The sequence below is a fragment of the Rhea americana genome, unplaced genomic scaffold (assembly GCF_003343005.1).
Source record: "Rhea americana isolate MKP2758 unplaced genomic scaffold, rheAme1 scaffold_12, whole genome shotgun sequence".
Lineage (NCBI taxonomy): Eukaryota > Metazoa > Chordata > Aves > Rheiformes > Rheidae > Rhea > Rhea americana.
In genome coordinates, this window is record NW_028185261.1 from 5,097,889 (window position 1) to 5,114,062 (window position 16,174).

The 16,174-nt window shown below is 37.9% G+C and overlaps 1 protein-coding gene across 1 annotated transcript in view; it reads left to right on the forward strand.

Annotated features, from left to right (window-relative positions):
- PDE11A (phosphodiesterase 11A) overlaps positions 1–16,174 on the forward strand; it is a 136,311-nt gene that overhangs the window by 51,762 nt on the left and 68,375 nt on the right. The window contains exons 3-5 of the mRNA XM_085322249.1: positions 8,031–8,120; positions 9,877–10,017; positions 13,172–13,236. Of these exons, the coding sequence (XP_085178375.1) occupies positions 8,031–8,120; positions 9,877–10,017; positions 13,172–13,236 (296 nt within the window). The remainder of the gene's footprint in view (positions 1–8,030; positions 8,121–9,876; positions 10,018–13,171; positions 13,237–16,174) is intronic.

Here is a 16,174-nt window from a genome sequence, read left to right on the forward strand (position 1 = left end):
GTGTAACTGTAAAGTGACTGAGGCAAGAAACCTCCAAATATCTGCCAGGAGAATGAAATAGGATTAGAAGATGCGTATAGTTCTGACGGTAAGAACAATTTTATAAGTCAGTTTTTATAAATCAAACTTGATGTGTTTATTTGCTTGGGCGCCAGGTAGAAAAGATGGATTTTGTGCTGTAGCAACTGGAAAGCAGTGAGGAAGGCCAGAAGAGGGTCAGAGGCTGAGGCTGAACCTGTTAAAGTTGTGCTCGTGCCCTTTCCTGCCCCTCTGCTCTGCACACAGCGGTCTTCCAGGATYATGGCTACTGAGGACAGCGACCTGTAGACAAGACAGTTTTTWAAAACCATAGTAAGTCTCTTCCTACAGGAGACGTGTGTTGTAGTCAGTCTGATGATGCAATTACRAAGTTTGAATGTGTGCCAGTAATCATGAGGCACCCAAGCACAGAGTGTGTGCTGAAGAAATGTGCCCATGGTCATTTTTAGGCTCTCTGCAGCCAGTGAAAGCTTCCACAGTTCAGATAATCAGCTTTACGGAACAAAGATACTGCCTTATGTTTGTGAGCATCAGTGTATTTTCATAGCACTGCATGCAGATGACAATTAAAAAAAAGAATCAGGACAAGTAGAAAATTGGACCAGGAGCCATAGGTTCACTGATGTAAGTAGGAATTATGTGCGCAGCTTTCATGCCTATAATTCATGGGGTGTCTCTACAAGCAATGGTTTGGTCTGTAGGTGGGTGAAAGAATAATTTTGGACATCTTTCTGGGAATTGCAGACTTAGGTTATGATCARATTTTATCAGAGGCGTGACAGAGGCTGAGGCTGCCAGACACTGTGCAGCTGGCAGAATGTAATGGCATTTGGACAAGCAGTTGTGCTTGCCCATTTTGCAGCTGATTTTAGTTTCTTACTTTTAGAATTCAGTAAAATATCTCATTCACTGAACCTATTTTTAGCAATTCAGGAAGTCTTTAAAGGGACAACTAACTTGGTTTTAAGTATGTTCATAAAACATATATGACAAAATATGTTACAAATATATATATTACGTATATATTACAAAAATCCTTAAAAAAAAAAAACACAACACGTTTTTTCTCTTTCTAGGAAGTCTGTACCAATTCCCTTTCCCTGCAGCCTTCCCAAGGGGGCATAGCAAGCTGTCTAAAGAGCAGTGGCTCCTGCTGTCACTAAAGACAACAGTTGAATAGGACAATTTGCTGAGAGGTTAACTCAGTTTGTGACAGTTTGGGTACTCCAACCAAATTGGTGTGTTCTGCAACTGCAGGCAGAGGGATGCTTGAAGTACGTTGGTAGCYGTGAGTTAGGCTGTATCTACCAGGCATTTGTGGTACCAGGTGCTATCTAAGCCATACCAAGAGAATGCGTAGTGCAGGATAAAATGCATGCTGAGGAGACAAGGTAAATGTCGACTCATTTAGCTGAAGCTGAGCTCAGCGCTGCTTTCCTGACAGCAAGTGTGAAGTTAACGTTTTGTCTCTGCAGTGTGCAGCCATTGCACCACTGACTGTCTTTTAAAATTAGCTAATAACCATCTGCATTGCAGATCTGCAATCTTGCAGCTTCATTCCTTATGTCATTATGTGCCACCAAAAAAAATCAAAAGGCATATTGAGATACTGCAATTAAAGCCTGCCTTCCTGTGAAGGGTAAGAAAAGTAGTATTTTTAACTGTTTTGTGGTGATGTTCTGTTGTACTGTTTGTGAGGATAAAACAACACCAAGGATAGGAAGCTAAAGGCTATTATACCACCTTCTTTTGAGGTGAAAATTTCCAAACTTAGATCATTTCCCATGAGACACCTAATTCTAGAAAACAGCCTTCTTTTGAACTGTGAAAGTTGAAGCCAGCAGACTCCCAAGACAATGCTGACTTGGGCAGCAGAAAGAGAAGGGTTGGTGGGTTGGCTATGCACCGCGGTCCCCAGGCTGTGAGATGAAGCTAAAARCGATCTCGCCTGAGCCAGGCGCTCATCGGGAAGAGCGTGTGCAGAGAACTGGTCCTGCCTGCTTCTGTGACGATTAATGTGATTGATCTTCTGTGAAGATTAATGTCATGTATGAAACTATTCCGGAAAAGGGTCTGAAACTTTTGGCCTATGAAATTGTGATAACGAGCAGTGGGGAAACATGAAAGAATGTCTTTCTGAAATTTGGAGGATGAACTGGTGTGCTTCATCTGGATTTCAGAACTGATACCACAAAAAGCAATGGAACAGGTTTATTTGCCGCTTTCTTGCCTTAGCAGTTAACCCAGTGGAATTTGGGAGTGCTTTGTACTTCTGAATATCCAGCAACTGCTTATATACTTATTTGTGGTTTTAAAGGTCTGATGTTGGTATATATGAAGATACTAAGCAACAGGTATTTATTTTCCTGCAGGAAGGAGAAAGTAACTATGATCAGCACAATCATTGATCTCACTGTTTTAGTTTTGCAGAGATGTGTCATCTTCAGTCCTTAGCTGAAAATTTAAATGGCCACGTAATTGAATATTGCAGCCTCTAGTACTGGCCCTGCTTGTTCTCGTGGTAGCTGTTTCAGTACTCCTAACATAAAATAATTTTATAATGAAATAATAGAATTTAGAAGTGAAGAGGATGAGATATTGAATTAGTGCTCATTGCTTCATCTTTTTTGTATAGGTTTCCTGCCCTGATTTAAAAAAAAATATAAAAAAAATGAACGATTTGTAAGTGAGCACAGCTTTTTAGCTTTTGCATGCTGCTGTCAATTTGTGAGGTAACTATGGTCACTACTCAAGGATGCTGTGCTTGTTGTTGGAGGGTTAAGTAGGGGAAACCATGTCCAGCTTTGTAGACACTATGTGCGAAGTAATTCAAAGTATAATCTTGCTAACTTGCATTTGTCTTATCTGAATGCCTTATAGTTGACACCAAAGCAAATGATAATCTCTTCCAACATCTCAGCACATTCATTACATTAGCTGAGTATTATTTTTCTGAAATACAGTATTACGTATTTATTAAGTCATTTGTTAAAACACTGTGAGGTAGCATGATGAATTGTTAAATCTAATCTCTTTGCTGAAATAAACAAGGTGCATCTGGTAAAGCTCTATGCTTGATGTTTTCATGTTATGCTTATTTGCTTTCTAGCAATTTGCATTGTTTAATAAATCTGCTGGCTTTCTTTACCATCATTAGTGAAAATTAGATATGGAAAATTCCCTTCAGATATACTCCATTTTGCTTCAAAATTGTTTTTAAAAACTGGYCTTCTGTGTCACGAGGGGAAATTGTTTTATGCCTTTTGGAAGGGTATACCAGCTGTAGTTTTTCCATGAGATTCACCAAAATTTTTTGTGCCCTGGTCTAATGGCAGCATGCTGCCTACCCAGCCAGTATCGAGTAGTTGCTTTGCAAGTTCCAGCATCAAGTAGGGTTTATGGTGTAATAAAACTGTTCRTTAAAACCTGTATAGACCTTGACTGGTAGAAAGAAGCAGTCTTGGCCTGTTCAGTGCTGCAGAAAGAGCAGCAGCCAGGGAAGAAAACAGCTCTTTAACAAGATCCTGTCTCACTGAGCAAATTAAAATAACCATGTAATTTATATCTGTGTCCTTTCCCGTCATCTGCTGCTCAGCAGTGTATCTATGACCAAGCACAGGCGCTCTCCTTTTATATAGTGTATTCTTCCTGCCTAATTTTTTTTACTACTGAAAGTCAATGTTTTACTAACAAAATGTTTCTATGCTGAAGAATTCAAATGTTAAAAAATGAACTGTGCTTCATGTTTTGTTTTATAAATTAGATCTTTCTGTGTAAGGAGAAATAGTAATAGTCCRAAGGAATAGCAATAGAATTAGTGTGTTGTGGTTCAGTGATGCAATAGTCTTTTTATCTTGGAGCACCAAGGGACCTGTAATTATATACCTATCACTTAAAAGAGGGGGAAAATGAAGTATCTGGTTAACAATGATATGTACTGTGTCCACAACTCTGTTCCCTTTGGTGGGAAGACCCCTGAAGTGTACCTGGCACAGCAATACCAGCTGCTTACAGTAAGTGACTCGGATAAAGAGGAAGAAACAAATTGCTCAGCTCTTATTTGTGCGGAGTGTCAATTGCCATAGTGTCAACATGCTGGCGGTGCTTGTGAAGACTTCTGCTCTTAAAATATTACAATATAAACCAGGAAGTAGTCTTGAGTACTGCAAATTTAATTTAGCAATTTGTAATCAAAATGTGATAACTGCTTTCTACTTTATTCTGTATTTCTGGATTGTAAAACTTATTTGAGATTTTAGTTACTGTTGGAGCTGCCTTTATTCTACGTTTCTTTCAGTATTACAATTTGCCAAAGGCTGTTTAAGCAGCAGTTGTCCTTGCAAGCCAGAAAGTACAGAGGAGGAATGACAGTAGGCTTTTGTTTCGTTATTTGTTCTTTTGTAAACTGGAATAATACTGATTTATTTATTGTTAGACCGTGGTTCCTTTCCACCAGGTGGCCCRTAATAACTGTGCACATATATTTTATGGATGAATTCTAACTATTCTATCAGGTAAACAGCTTGATRCTTATTAATTGCACTGTACCTTACAGAGGTAGTTTGAGTAGTGAAAGGTATGATCAAAGTCAACGGAATGTGTATTTCCATTCAGAGTCAGTGCCTGGCACTCTGGGTTCCAGAGAGGAGTGTTTTTTCAATATCACAAAACAGTATTTTCTTTTTGTTAAAGAAGTAATTTTTGCGAGCTTTTTTTGTGATGGTTGAAGTTTCACAAGCTTCTCGTATACTTTTCATTGCCGTGATGTCACATTACTTTTGGGACAAGAGTGTGGGGGCAGGATTTTTTTTGTATCAGTCTCTAGTACTTATACAAGTAAAAACTTATTCAGTCTCTGTATCATACTTTAATATTACATTAAAGATCAGATTTTTCTCAGATGCTAGTTCTTCTGCTCTGCATCTCTTGTCTAGCCGTGGCACTTAGTGCTATTACAAGTTAAAATAGAGTTTTGTTTCATTTTGAAAATAAAGGGTAAACTGAAATATGCAAATTCCCACAGGGAAATTTTTGTTATAAGGAATGATTCCTTCCCCCCCCTTGGAGTTTTATTACACTCTTTTCATTTCTTGCCTACCAAAGTGGTATAGTATTTGACTCRCTTAATTACTGGCTCTCTACAAAGATCCAGTCTGCTGAGTCTAGTATTTGACATTCTTCTTTAAAGGGAACCATGGTGCAAGAGAACAAAAGTAAAGTGTTTGAAAATTAGCAGTATAGGTATATTGTGCAGCTCCTTGAAAGCTGCATTACTCTGTCAGAATGGTAGCTGTGAAGGCACAAAATTCAGAGGATCTGAAGATCATCTTAGAAAGCTTGTCTTTAGGCAAAGGCAAATTAAATGAYATGGGACCAATAGATAGTTTAAGGAGAGTATCATAGAATAGCAGTTGCAGTGTTTTGGTTCTTTTGAATGCTTAAAATTCTGTCTTTTCCCTTGAATAGTCCTAATAGCTCTCTGTTCTGGATTAGCAGTAATTTTCAAATTGAATGGAATTTCAATGGAAAATGCCACTTCCTTGAAGTCAAAAATTCTTATGGAAGAGGCTTGTTTGCAGTGGGTCTCACAGTTGAAAATCTTTAGGGAGAAGAAAGGTTAGCTGCTGCAGCATTGTTTTATTTAAGATTGAAAAGGACTTTCCATTTAGAAACTGAATTTGTTTTATATTGGAAAAAGAGGAGGTCACGCACCTAGCATATGATGATAATGATGGTGATACTAAAAATTAAATTGTTTTAAAGATCAGRATGATACGCTTCAGTAGACCTAGCTGAAATTGTTTTCAGATCACACTTTTTTTGTTGTGTAATTTTCACTCAGTAAAGCGTGAAGGTGGCTTTGGTTTCCCTCCTCCTCCAAAATCTCAGACTTGCTCAAAGGACAGAAAATGGTCTCCATCAGTGGAAAAACATGGTTCAGTATTCTCCCTGGTGATCCTGCCCAGTGCCTTTGCAAACTGCCTGTATTGCCTTGTTGCCATGTCACACCCTGCAAGCCCACCTTCCTCCACCTTCGCTTTGGCCAGGCTCAGACAGCGTCCCCCCACCTTCCCAGCAGTGCCCGGACGATTCTGCCGGCAGACACATCTGGGATCTCTTTGGGCACATTCGATGGTGCAAACATGAGTAGTTTTTCTGAGGCAGGTATGGCACYGGCGGTGCCAGTCTCGGTGTCTCCTAGTGCAGCGATAGCTTCTGAGGGGAAGCTGCCACTGCCAGGCTGTTCCTGCCCCTGTGGTGCCCCGCAGTAGCCCGGGAAGCAGCCACCGCTGGGCTGTTCCTGCACCCGGGGCTCGCAGGCTCCTTGCAGCAGCTCGTTCCTGGCCCGCAGTTTCTCTGCTGTTTGCTCCCATCACTGGAGTGGGACTGCAGCCTAGAGACCACATAGAAGGGGTGAGTGAGGACCACCTAAATAACCTCAGAGGGCTTCTGTTAGTAGCACATGTTTAACTTATTATGGAAGTCAGGCTTTCTAGTGATCTTGTTTTTACTGTTACCATCCTTACCAGACCTAGAATTGCCCAGAATATTCTCAGAAATCGTGGAAATGATCAGATGCAGTGTTCAAGAGTTACTGCTACACGGACAAGCAAATGTTATTTGTCTCTCTCCGATGGATTTTACAACCTTGATAATACAAAGTTTTACTGTTTTTGTGACTTTTGTGTAGCCCCATATGTTGTGGGAGCTTCTCTAAGATGCCAAGATTTTAGCCTACTTTTTCAGGACTTTGTTATTTTTATTAAGCCTTTACTTCATAAACAAGGTTGACACTGTGACATTAACCTTTTTGTCAGCTTCYGAGGCCAGGAAGTTCTCTTGCTGGTGGTATTTCAGTGCATATCATCAAGTATTTCATCCAAAGACGTCAAAATGGATTGAAGCTTTTTCTGTCTACCTTTTCAAATATTCCACTAATCACCTGATTAACTTCTCTCCTCCTGTATCACTGCAGACGCACAGAAGAGCTGTCTATAAATGGCAGAGTGCCCTCAACTCTCACCGACTTCACAAATGTCAGCACATAAAAAATTTGCTTAATGTCTCTGAAACCTAAGCTTGGAACTACTCAGCGGTAACCATATATTACAGAATTGGTATCAGTATGTAGCTTTAAGATGCTAATATTGTTGGACTTCAGTCCTCTCCTGTCCTTGTGAAAGTGCCTTGCCTACTGTCCTAATCAAATATATGATTAGAATAGTTCATTTCACACCAAGAGCCAGACTAACATATGGTCAGCTTGTGCCTCTCAAAATATGTTACCACTCCCTCCTTTCCAATCTCTGTCTGTTTTAATGCATAGTGATGCATTCCTTAAGGCCCAGTTTGGCCCCGCAAAGGTTGTAATTTCTTTCCCTCTTCATTCATTCCATCTTAATTTACTTCTCTCTTCTGTTGTGCTTCCTTAAGCATATTATTTAACCCTCTCTCTTTTGCTCCTTGAAAACTATCRGCTTTCTGACCAGTAGTTTCAGATTGATGTACTGTGTTCCACTGTGCTCATGTTCTGCAAAATAAATGCCCCTCGAAATCAGCAGAAATGTGACTCTGCCTCAAGCTTGCTATTCTCTGTTGTTGTTTATGTTAGATCTTAAAACAGAAGCAGTCTCGAAAAATAAAGATTCCTTTTACTAGAGAAGGTGCAGTGCCTACCGTAACTTAGTAGAGTCCTCMGCAGTTAGTTTTTGGACTTGAGTATCTTTGCAATTCTCTTGACAAGTCATTGAAGGATCTTGTTGCTGGGATCTGCAAACTCAAATGTGTTTGTTCTCTCCTCCCTGTTCTGTCTGTTCCATCCATTTTAWATGGTTTGTCTATGATATTTTTGCTTGCTTTCATATTCTACTGAAGAATGAGTGGGCTGAGATTTTCCAGTGAGATGCCACTGAAGTTTAGGTCTCATTGCTAAAAACAAGAGTGTCTAATTGCACTTGCTTTTAATAACTGGGAGTTTCTTTCGATACTAGGTGATGCAGATGTACCTCCCGTTTTGTGGGATTGCTATATCTAATGCCCAATTATTTGCAGCTTCAAGGAAGGAATATGACAGAAGCAGGGTAAGTAAAAAAGAAAAATATATTGGACCAGTATGAAACACTTTTTTCCCMTCCGTTCCTTCAGATCCCAGCTCTGCATACATATTTATTAAGCAAACATTTTTAAGTATATTTCATTTAAAAGCAATGCATTTACAAGAGAATAGTGCACTTGATTCAGGCAGCAAGCAGAGAAGGTAGGAGGTAAATATGCTCTTGGTGGTAGCTGTTGTTTTCTCATGTCGAAGTCTTGTTTTATAGCACTGGGACAATTGTGTTTTTAAGAGAGACTGTGCAGTAGAAAGAGTTACATGGCCACAGATTCAGAATCTCTTAAAATTCAAGAAAGATCACATTTCTGGCATCCTGAATTTGTAATATTCATGTGCAAATAATCTTGGATATATTTTTCTAAAAGTAAGCAAGCAAAAATCCTGTACGTAAAAGGTTTTGACAGGATGCGTCTGCACAGATACATTACTCATGATTGCTGATGCCATGCGTGAGTTGGAGCAGGTGGCCATGAAGAAATGAAAATAATACTGAGCTAACATGCCGTTTACTTCTCAGAGGTTTTTTTTAATAAAATAGAATGTTGGAGAGTTTATTTTTTCCCTAATTCTATTATTTTTTTAATCACTTTTCCTGTAATGACAGATACTACTTCTGTTATATATTRTATCTTGCCAAAGCTCTGGTGTAGAGCTACCTTCTGTAGTGTCTAATTACTCTTCCTTCATAACCTGGCAAACTGTAGTGAGTAGGTGGGAAGCTAACTGCTCACTGTCTTAGCCTTTGTGTATACAACACTCACATCTTCAGATTCAGGGTTTTGGTGCCTTCCATGTATAGAAGCTAGTGCCTTCCACTATTTCAAAAACTAAGAATAGCCATTTCTAATAGTTTAGCAGTACAGTGTATAGATTTGATGGTCATGAAGTGTTTTACTTTGTCTTCTGTCTAAGTTGACTACAGACCACAATATTTCAAGGTAGGGGTTAGGAGTGGAATAGAAGAAACATTCTTCTGCCAAAGATTTTATTATTATTATTATTATTCATTTGATGTTAAAACCAAAATAATTGTTTGACTGCTCAGACTTGAAATTGGCTATAGCTTTGGCCTTCAGGGAGCATTGGCAGACTTTGGAGGAATCAATGTTTAATCTTCTAAGGGAGGTATTCAGCAGAAAAATATTAAGGATGTTCTCATTCTTCATTTAAAAAATGGTAAATTCTGGAGGGTGGACACCACAGGAAGAAATTGGATTAGAGATGAAGACTTGTTGTTCTTGTTACGTCAGCCTTGGGAGGCATAACAAATGTGTTGCCATTTGACAACTATATGGTGGCCTGTACTTTGTGGCATACCGGAGCAGTCATGGTCTTTAGCTTTGGGTGCATGGCTGAAGATAGTAAGGAACACGTTATGGACAAGCCAGTATTTTGCCCTCTTTATCAGCCTGGACACTAATGGTGATGTTTCATTTTTGGATTATAAGGAAATAATTTTAGACTCCCATTGTTTGCTGGGATTGTGCCTCGTTGAGCTTGTCATGGCTTACTGCCATTTCTTGCTCGGAATAATCCCCTCTGCCATGTACACACGCATATAAACACACACGGCTGCTGGTGCCATAATCATTAAGAACTTTATTTGAATGAAGATTTCAATGGATCGTTTGTATTAAAATCAATCCCAAAGGTTACTCCTCCTTTGCGATGCTCCATTTATTTATTCCTTCTGCAACCAGTACAAGAGTTTTCTATCCATACAGGCTCTGTTGGAAGTAGTGAACGATCTCTTTGAGGAACAGACTGACTTAGAGAAAATTGTCAAGAAAATTATGCATCGGGCCCAGACTCTGCTGAAGTGTGAACGATGCTCAGTGTTACTTCTGGAAGATATTGAATCACCAGTAAGTGTGTCTTCATATTTTACAGAAGTGTTAGTATATGAGTGGTGTATCAGCTGTTTTTATTGTAGGGAAGCTGTCACATATCAGATGTAAGTATTGGACAGTGAGTGTTCTTTCAGCATATAGATCTTCAGGTCAAATCTTAACTGACATTAGTTTTTAAAGGGATATTGGAACTTATGTTTATGATTCATTTTGCTTACTTAAAGGCTTTTAATGGGATGTCTGTAAGTTCATGATAGATCTGCCTATCAGCGGTGTGATTCAGCTGATATCCTGTGGTTCTTGATTGCCTGTGTGATACAATTAGTGCTTGCAAAGCAGCTAGGGACAGCTTAACTGAGAAACAAGGTGCTCCTCTGGTCAGCTTAAAATAGAAAATTTACTAGATTTGTTATCAAATACTTATTTTTCTAGGTTCCTTTCTTTCGTACTATAGCCACTAGAAGAAAAGAAATATCCTTTCTGTCACTTCAGTTATATTTACCTGGAACCTACAACTTTGCTAATGTTTTCAGATTAATGCCATATAAAATTGATGTAGCTTGCAGGTGGTTTCAGAACCAAACATGGTTGCATCATCAACAAATCTGTAATGCTTATTTTTAGAACTAATCTTTCCAGTATGCATTTCCATAACTAATCATCAGCCACCTTTCTTAATATCTCTACAGTCTTCATACCTTTGCATCTGTTATTGTTTAAATATAGCACACTGAAATACTCATGTAGTTTCTATTCTAGTGTGTAACATTTTGGGTTCTCATAAAAATGTTTAATTAGATTACTGGCTTCTCAGAAACTATAGATTAAAAAATAAACTCAAGGCATTCTTACCTAACCATCCTGTATATTCAGCATCTCGGTGAGCTTTACAGTAATCTAATCACTGTCTTCATAGTGGTCAATTCGTGAACTTTTGTCTCATGAATGCTTTGTGTGAAATCCAGTATTTTATTGTATATTATTGTGAATGAAAAACAAGACAGTAAGGGTTGAACCTGTAACACCATGAATTTTCTCAGCAGCTTTTGGTGGCCAGTTCTCCATGGGATCTGCTCCTTCCTGAAAGATTTCTGTTCACCCTAGCTATTGGTGGAGTATGACTGRAAGCAGCTTTATTTGTCTGCACATTTTAACAAGTTCCTTTAATACCTTTGGGAAGTACTCTGCAAACAAAATAATGACAACTAGTCTCATTCCTAAATGATGAAAATGCTGTGAAAAGATCAGTTCTCTTGTTGTTTTGACCTAGTAATTGTTCCCAGAGGTGACAGAAAATCCACTGAAACAGACATTTGAATACAAGTATCTAGATAGTCACTTATTTGTTCTTAGTATAGGAGCAATATATTTTGCACTGAGCAGGTGAAGTGAAAACATGACTTTCAGCGTTACTGAAGCAATGCTTGTTATTTTTTCAAATGCTCTATCTGCTTGACCAAGAAATAATTATTTCATTGCAGAGCTCAGTTAGGTGAACAGATTGAGGTAAGCTATATGAAAGTATTTGTCAAGAGTTAGATTTCATGCACCATTTTGACATGGGCTTTTACTGGCACTCTAATACCATTCATAGGATATAGAGAGTTTCTTTAAGAATCTTTAATGTTGTTGTTACATTTATCATTATTATTTTTATATTATTTTAAATGTATTGATCATTATTATAAATAAAGTGATTGCTTTTATATTTGTAGCCACGGTTAGTGTTTTGAGGCTGTTCCACACAAAGGAACTATTAGCCTTTCTACTGATTGAAGAAATAGTTGAAGGATAAAAAKGTTACATGTAATACCATTTTCTTCTCCAAATACCTTGGGATTCACTGACTCTGTAATTGATATTTTTGTTGTAGGGCTTYGTGTCTAAATGATTATCAGAGACATGATCAAAGTGGATGTGTCTGTGTGTAGGGCAGAAAAAAACATTACTTTGTTTCCTGGAGGAAAGATGTGATTTGTTTCATCTTCACTAATAGAAATTAATTAATTATAGTGGAGTATACCCTAAATTATACTATCATTCATAAAAGCAGGRTCAAGTTTTGTATTTCATTTCTGTACTCTGTTATAGCATTCTAGTATTTCTGATCTATTGTCCCATTTTAGACCCTCCACAATGCTTTTATAATTATRTAATGTGGTTTTACTGTGTTTCTGTGGAACATTATTATAGTTGCAAGTAAAATATGATTTTATAGAAGATTACATTACAAGATTACTACATTTTGGTGTAGGTTGTGGGTGGCGTTTATTTCATTTTTTTCTGCTAGTAGTATTATTTCTACCTTTTGAGCAAAGAGCATTTTTTCCAGACTGCAGGCAATGAGGCCTTGCTACTTTAGACCAAATCCTGAAATATGGGTAGCTGAGGTATTCTGTTAAGCCTAAAAGGGGTCAACACCACTTTTTTTTTCCGTCTTTAATTTGGAGTAGGAGAATAGCATTTTGCCACCCCCCTGGGCATTTTTACAATTTACAATATTATACAATACTATATACAATATAATACAATAATTTACAATTATTTTCCTGATTCTGCCTGTTTTAGGCRTTAATCTACATATCAAAATATATCTGCATAGGGTTACTCGATTTTAAGCCATATCTAAAATGTATGTTTGTACATTGTATGAAAATATTTTATAATGAAGATTTGAAGTGAAAGATAGGGAGTCACTCTAGCATCCAAAAACATCAGCCAGGTTCTGTGTCACATCAGCCAGTCTTAAAGTTACATGTGCGTGCTGTTTGCAGATACGCCAAAACCACGCATTCAGGGAAAATTGGTTACCATTAGTATGGTAAACAGATATTTCTCTTTATTTTCCTGTATAAAAAAACTGAAGTTATACATAAAGCTCCATAATTTATGTTCCCAAGTCCTTTGAAGGCAAACATACTGTTGCAAAAAAGTGTCATGAAGGGGGCTTAAAAATACGATTTGATTTGCTATTGCTTGTTTATGGATTGTGAATAGCGGATAATTTCAACATGAATTCTCCGTTGCAGGAATATATGTTACATATTAATTTGAAGATCATGTGATTTTAAAAAAAATCATAAAAATATAGGAACCTTACACTACTGTTTTCATACACATGTAGCATTTTTAATAGCAATTTTAAATTCCTTTTTTCTTTTTGTGACAGGTGGTGAAATTCACAAAGTCCTTTGAACTGTTATCTCCAAAATGCAGTGCTGACACTGAGCACAGGTTAGCCCTCATGTCTTCTATGGTAATGGATTGATTTCTCTCTCCCCCCCCCCCCCATAGTTTTAAAGTTGTTTGATCTTTGTTATTTTTTCATATGGAACTTTGAGTAGTTTTGATTAAAGAGCCTGAACCTAAAGCTTTTACTCAGGTAAAACTCCTGTTCTGTTCCAGTGCAATATGGCTTGAATAAACATACACGCTAATGTGGGTATTTACATACTAACGTAGTATTAATATCTCAGAGGATAAACCATGAAATAACTGATGTCTTTTTATTGTTGATTTCATGGAGAATGGCAAATGTTGTTTTGCTTGGTTAGTACTGAAATAAAAGTAACAATTATTTTAGATTGTTGATCTCTTTAAAAAAAAAAAAAAAAAAAAGTTTCCTTACAGTTGTATTGAGAGGTTTCCAGTATCATTTGGTTTTTGCTCTAGTTATCAATTTTGAAGGCCTACAAACCTCAGAACATGCATATGTTTTGGCAGGGAGCCCAGACAAAAAGTATAGATTTTACTTAGCAGGATCTATACTTAAACATTGATTAAAAAGGCTAGCTACAAGTAGTCATACAAAGACCTTTTTCTCCATGTGGGATTACTGTTTTAATTCCTACAAGGTAATATACCTGGTTCATATAAAAGGTCTTACCTACTAAATGAGTGAATGAAGATTCAGGTCTGTTTAAATGTTTCTTTCATCTGCTAGGACTTATATGCAGTGATTATTATCATATACATACTACATGTGAACCAGTTTATGCAGATCTTGAATTCAAATTTTTCATGTAGAATCATTGCTTTAATGATAAACCTAACTTTCTGTCCATTCTGATATCAGCAACTTAGCAGGCTTGAAGATTACTTTGTGCTTCTCCATGGCTAAACTAAACCCTTTAAGCAGTAATATTAAAAAAAAAAAAAAAAAACTTCAGGGAGAATTTGCTGCCTTTAGTACTACTTTACCTCCAGTGCAGTAAGAAGCTACCATTTACTTCATTAAGGTGAATATGTGCGTTGTGCACCAGCTTACAGTAACTCATAATTCTTGGTGCTTTTCATGGAGAGATCTCACAGCATGATGAAAATGGATTGTGTTAYTCTTGGGATGTGCAACCTGTCAGCAGAGCTCAGGGCCACATAGAAAGACAGGAGCAGAGCAGAATCTCCTCTGTGTCCTAGCCCCCAGTGAAAAGAGGTGGGATTGGGGAGACAAAGTGGAAAAGGAAAGCGAGTGATAAAATTATAAAAGTTTAAATATGAATAAATAATCTGATTCATCTGGGAAGCACAAGTTACTGCTTTTGACAAAGAGCTTCAGAGTAGCAATTGCTTTTTCCTGGTTCAATTAAATGGGTGAAAATATGTTCCTTTTGTTCAGGGACAGGGGTGTGAATCAAGGGTTGGTGATTGTTATTTCTGTTTTTTCATAAACTTGATCTGTAGCCAGATTAGTCAACTTAATGTAGAGTGGTGTCAAGATAACAAGAAATGAGTCAGCTCAGTTACCATAGTTATATTACCATGTTACCAAAAAGCAGTTTATAGTAGCCTGCTCTGCGAGTGGTCAACTTGAGTTTACTCTGAGATACAGATAAACATACGCAATTGGGTAGCCAATCTTAAAAGATTTATGAATTTATATTTCTGTGTATCTTGGTATAAAGATATGTTGCKTTTCTTTCATTTTTCAGTAGAGAACAAAGTTGGTTTTACAGAAATCAAGGTTAGGCTGGCAGATATGATGTCACATTTGGATCTAGCACAGGCACAGCTTGTGTTATTGGCACTGTAGTGGGAAAATAAAGGTTATTTAGGATACAGAATAGTGCCTGGAGTCCTTGACATTTGAGCATTTTTTTTCTAGTGAGTTGTGCCCTTTTCACTCTAGATTCTGCAGACCCAACTGATGTAAAGTCATGAACCATTTCATGTGAATAAAAACAGCACAATGAGTGCCATTCCTTCATCATTACTCCAGTTAAGATAAATATTTTTTTTTGAAATGTTTGTGGGAAACCAGGGAGATTATAGGCTGAGAAAGGTTCTAGGTATAAGTTTTATCTGAAAGGGGAAAAAAACTTTAAGGACAATGTATCTTTCCATGTCCTAACACATTTTCTCTTTTGATTTTTAGAAAAAGTATGGCATATTATTTTGACCCTCYTATTTCTGCCTAATAAGAGTTTGCCTGATAATTCCCTAAATATTACAATGAATACTCTTATCTTTTTTTCTTTCTTTTCTGTTTGTTGAAAGGAAATACCTTGCAAGACCACACTTGGATTTGTGTGTAACTTGTCCCCTTCCAGCACCCCCAAGACACAGAGTTCAGTTCTCATTCGTGTTGGTACTCTGATGCCCTAATTTTTGCCAGCCATTTTGTTCTTCAAGTATGATTTTGCCAAATCTTTCTTAAATTTATCCTCTCTCTGGAAAAAAAAAAGTAACACTTCATTTTATTCCTATTAATCTTAGCAGTCTTGAGGATTCATTTCTGATGTGTTCTGGGTGCATATGAACACCCAGAGGGGGAAGTTGCTGTGGGCTATGTCTTTCCTGTGCAGAAGTCATCTCAGTGGATGCCATACTGGAATGGCTGTTCTCTAACTTCAGGATCAAAGGGAAAGAAAAGGTCAGTGGCCTCAGCCCCAGCCTARGTTGCTCGCTGAGAAAAACCTGGGCTCCCTCCCAGTTAGGCCGGTGGCAAAAGTGCTGAAATCCTGGTTACAGCTCTTTCCCTGTCACTGGGGTGAGCTACACTGGGGTTCCTTCACACATCACCTCGTACGCTGCAGTCGTACCCCTGACTGCAGTGTATTTATGTTTTCGAAGGCATCTCTCCGCTCTTCTGATGTGAGAGTTGAGGGCTCATGTCAGTGTTCAGAGAGGGTTGAAGGTACTGGTGATCATGCTGGCTGTAAGGGTCCCACCACAC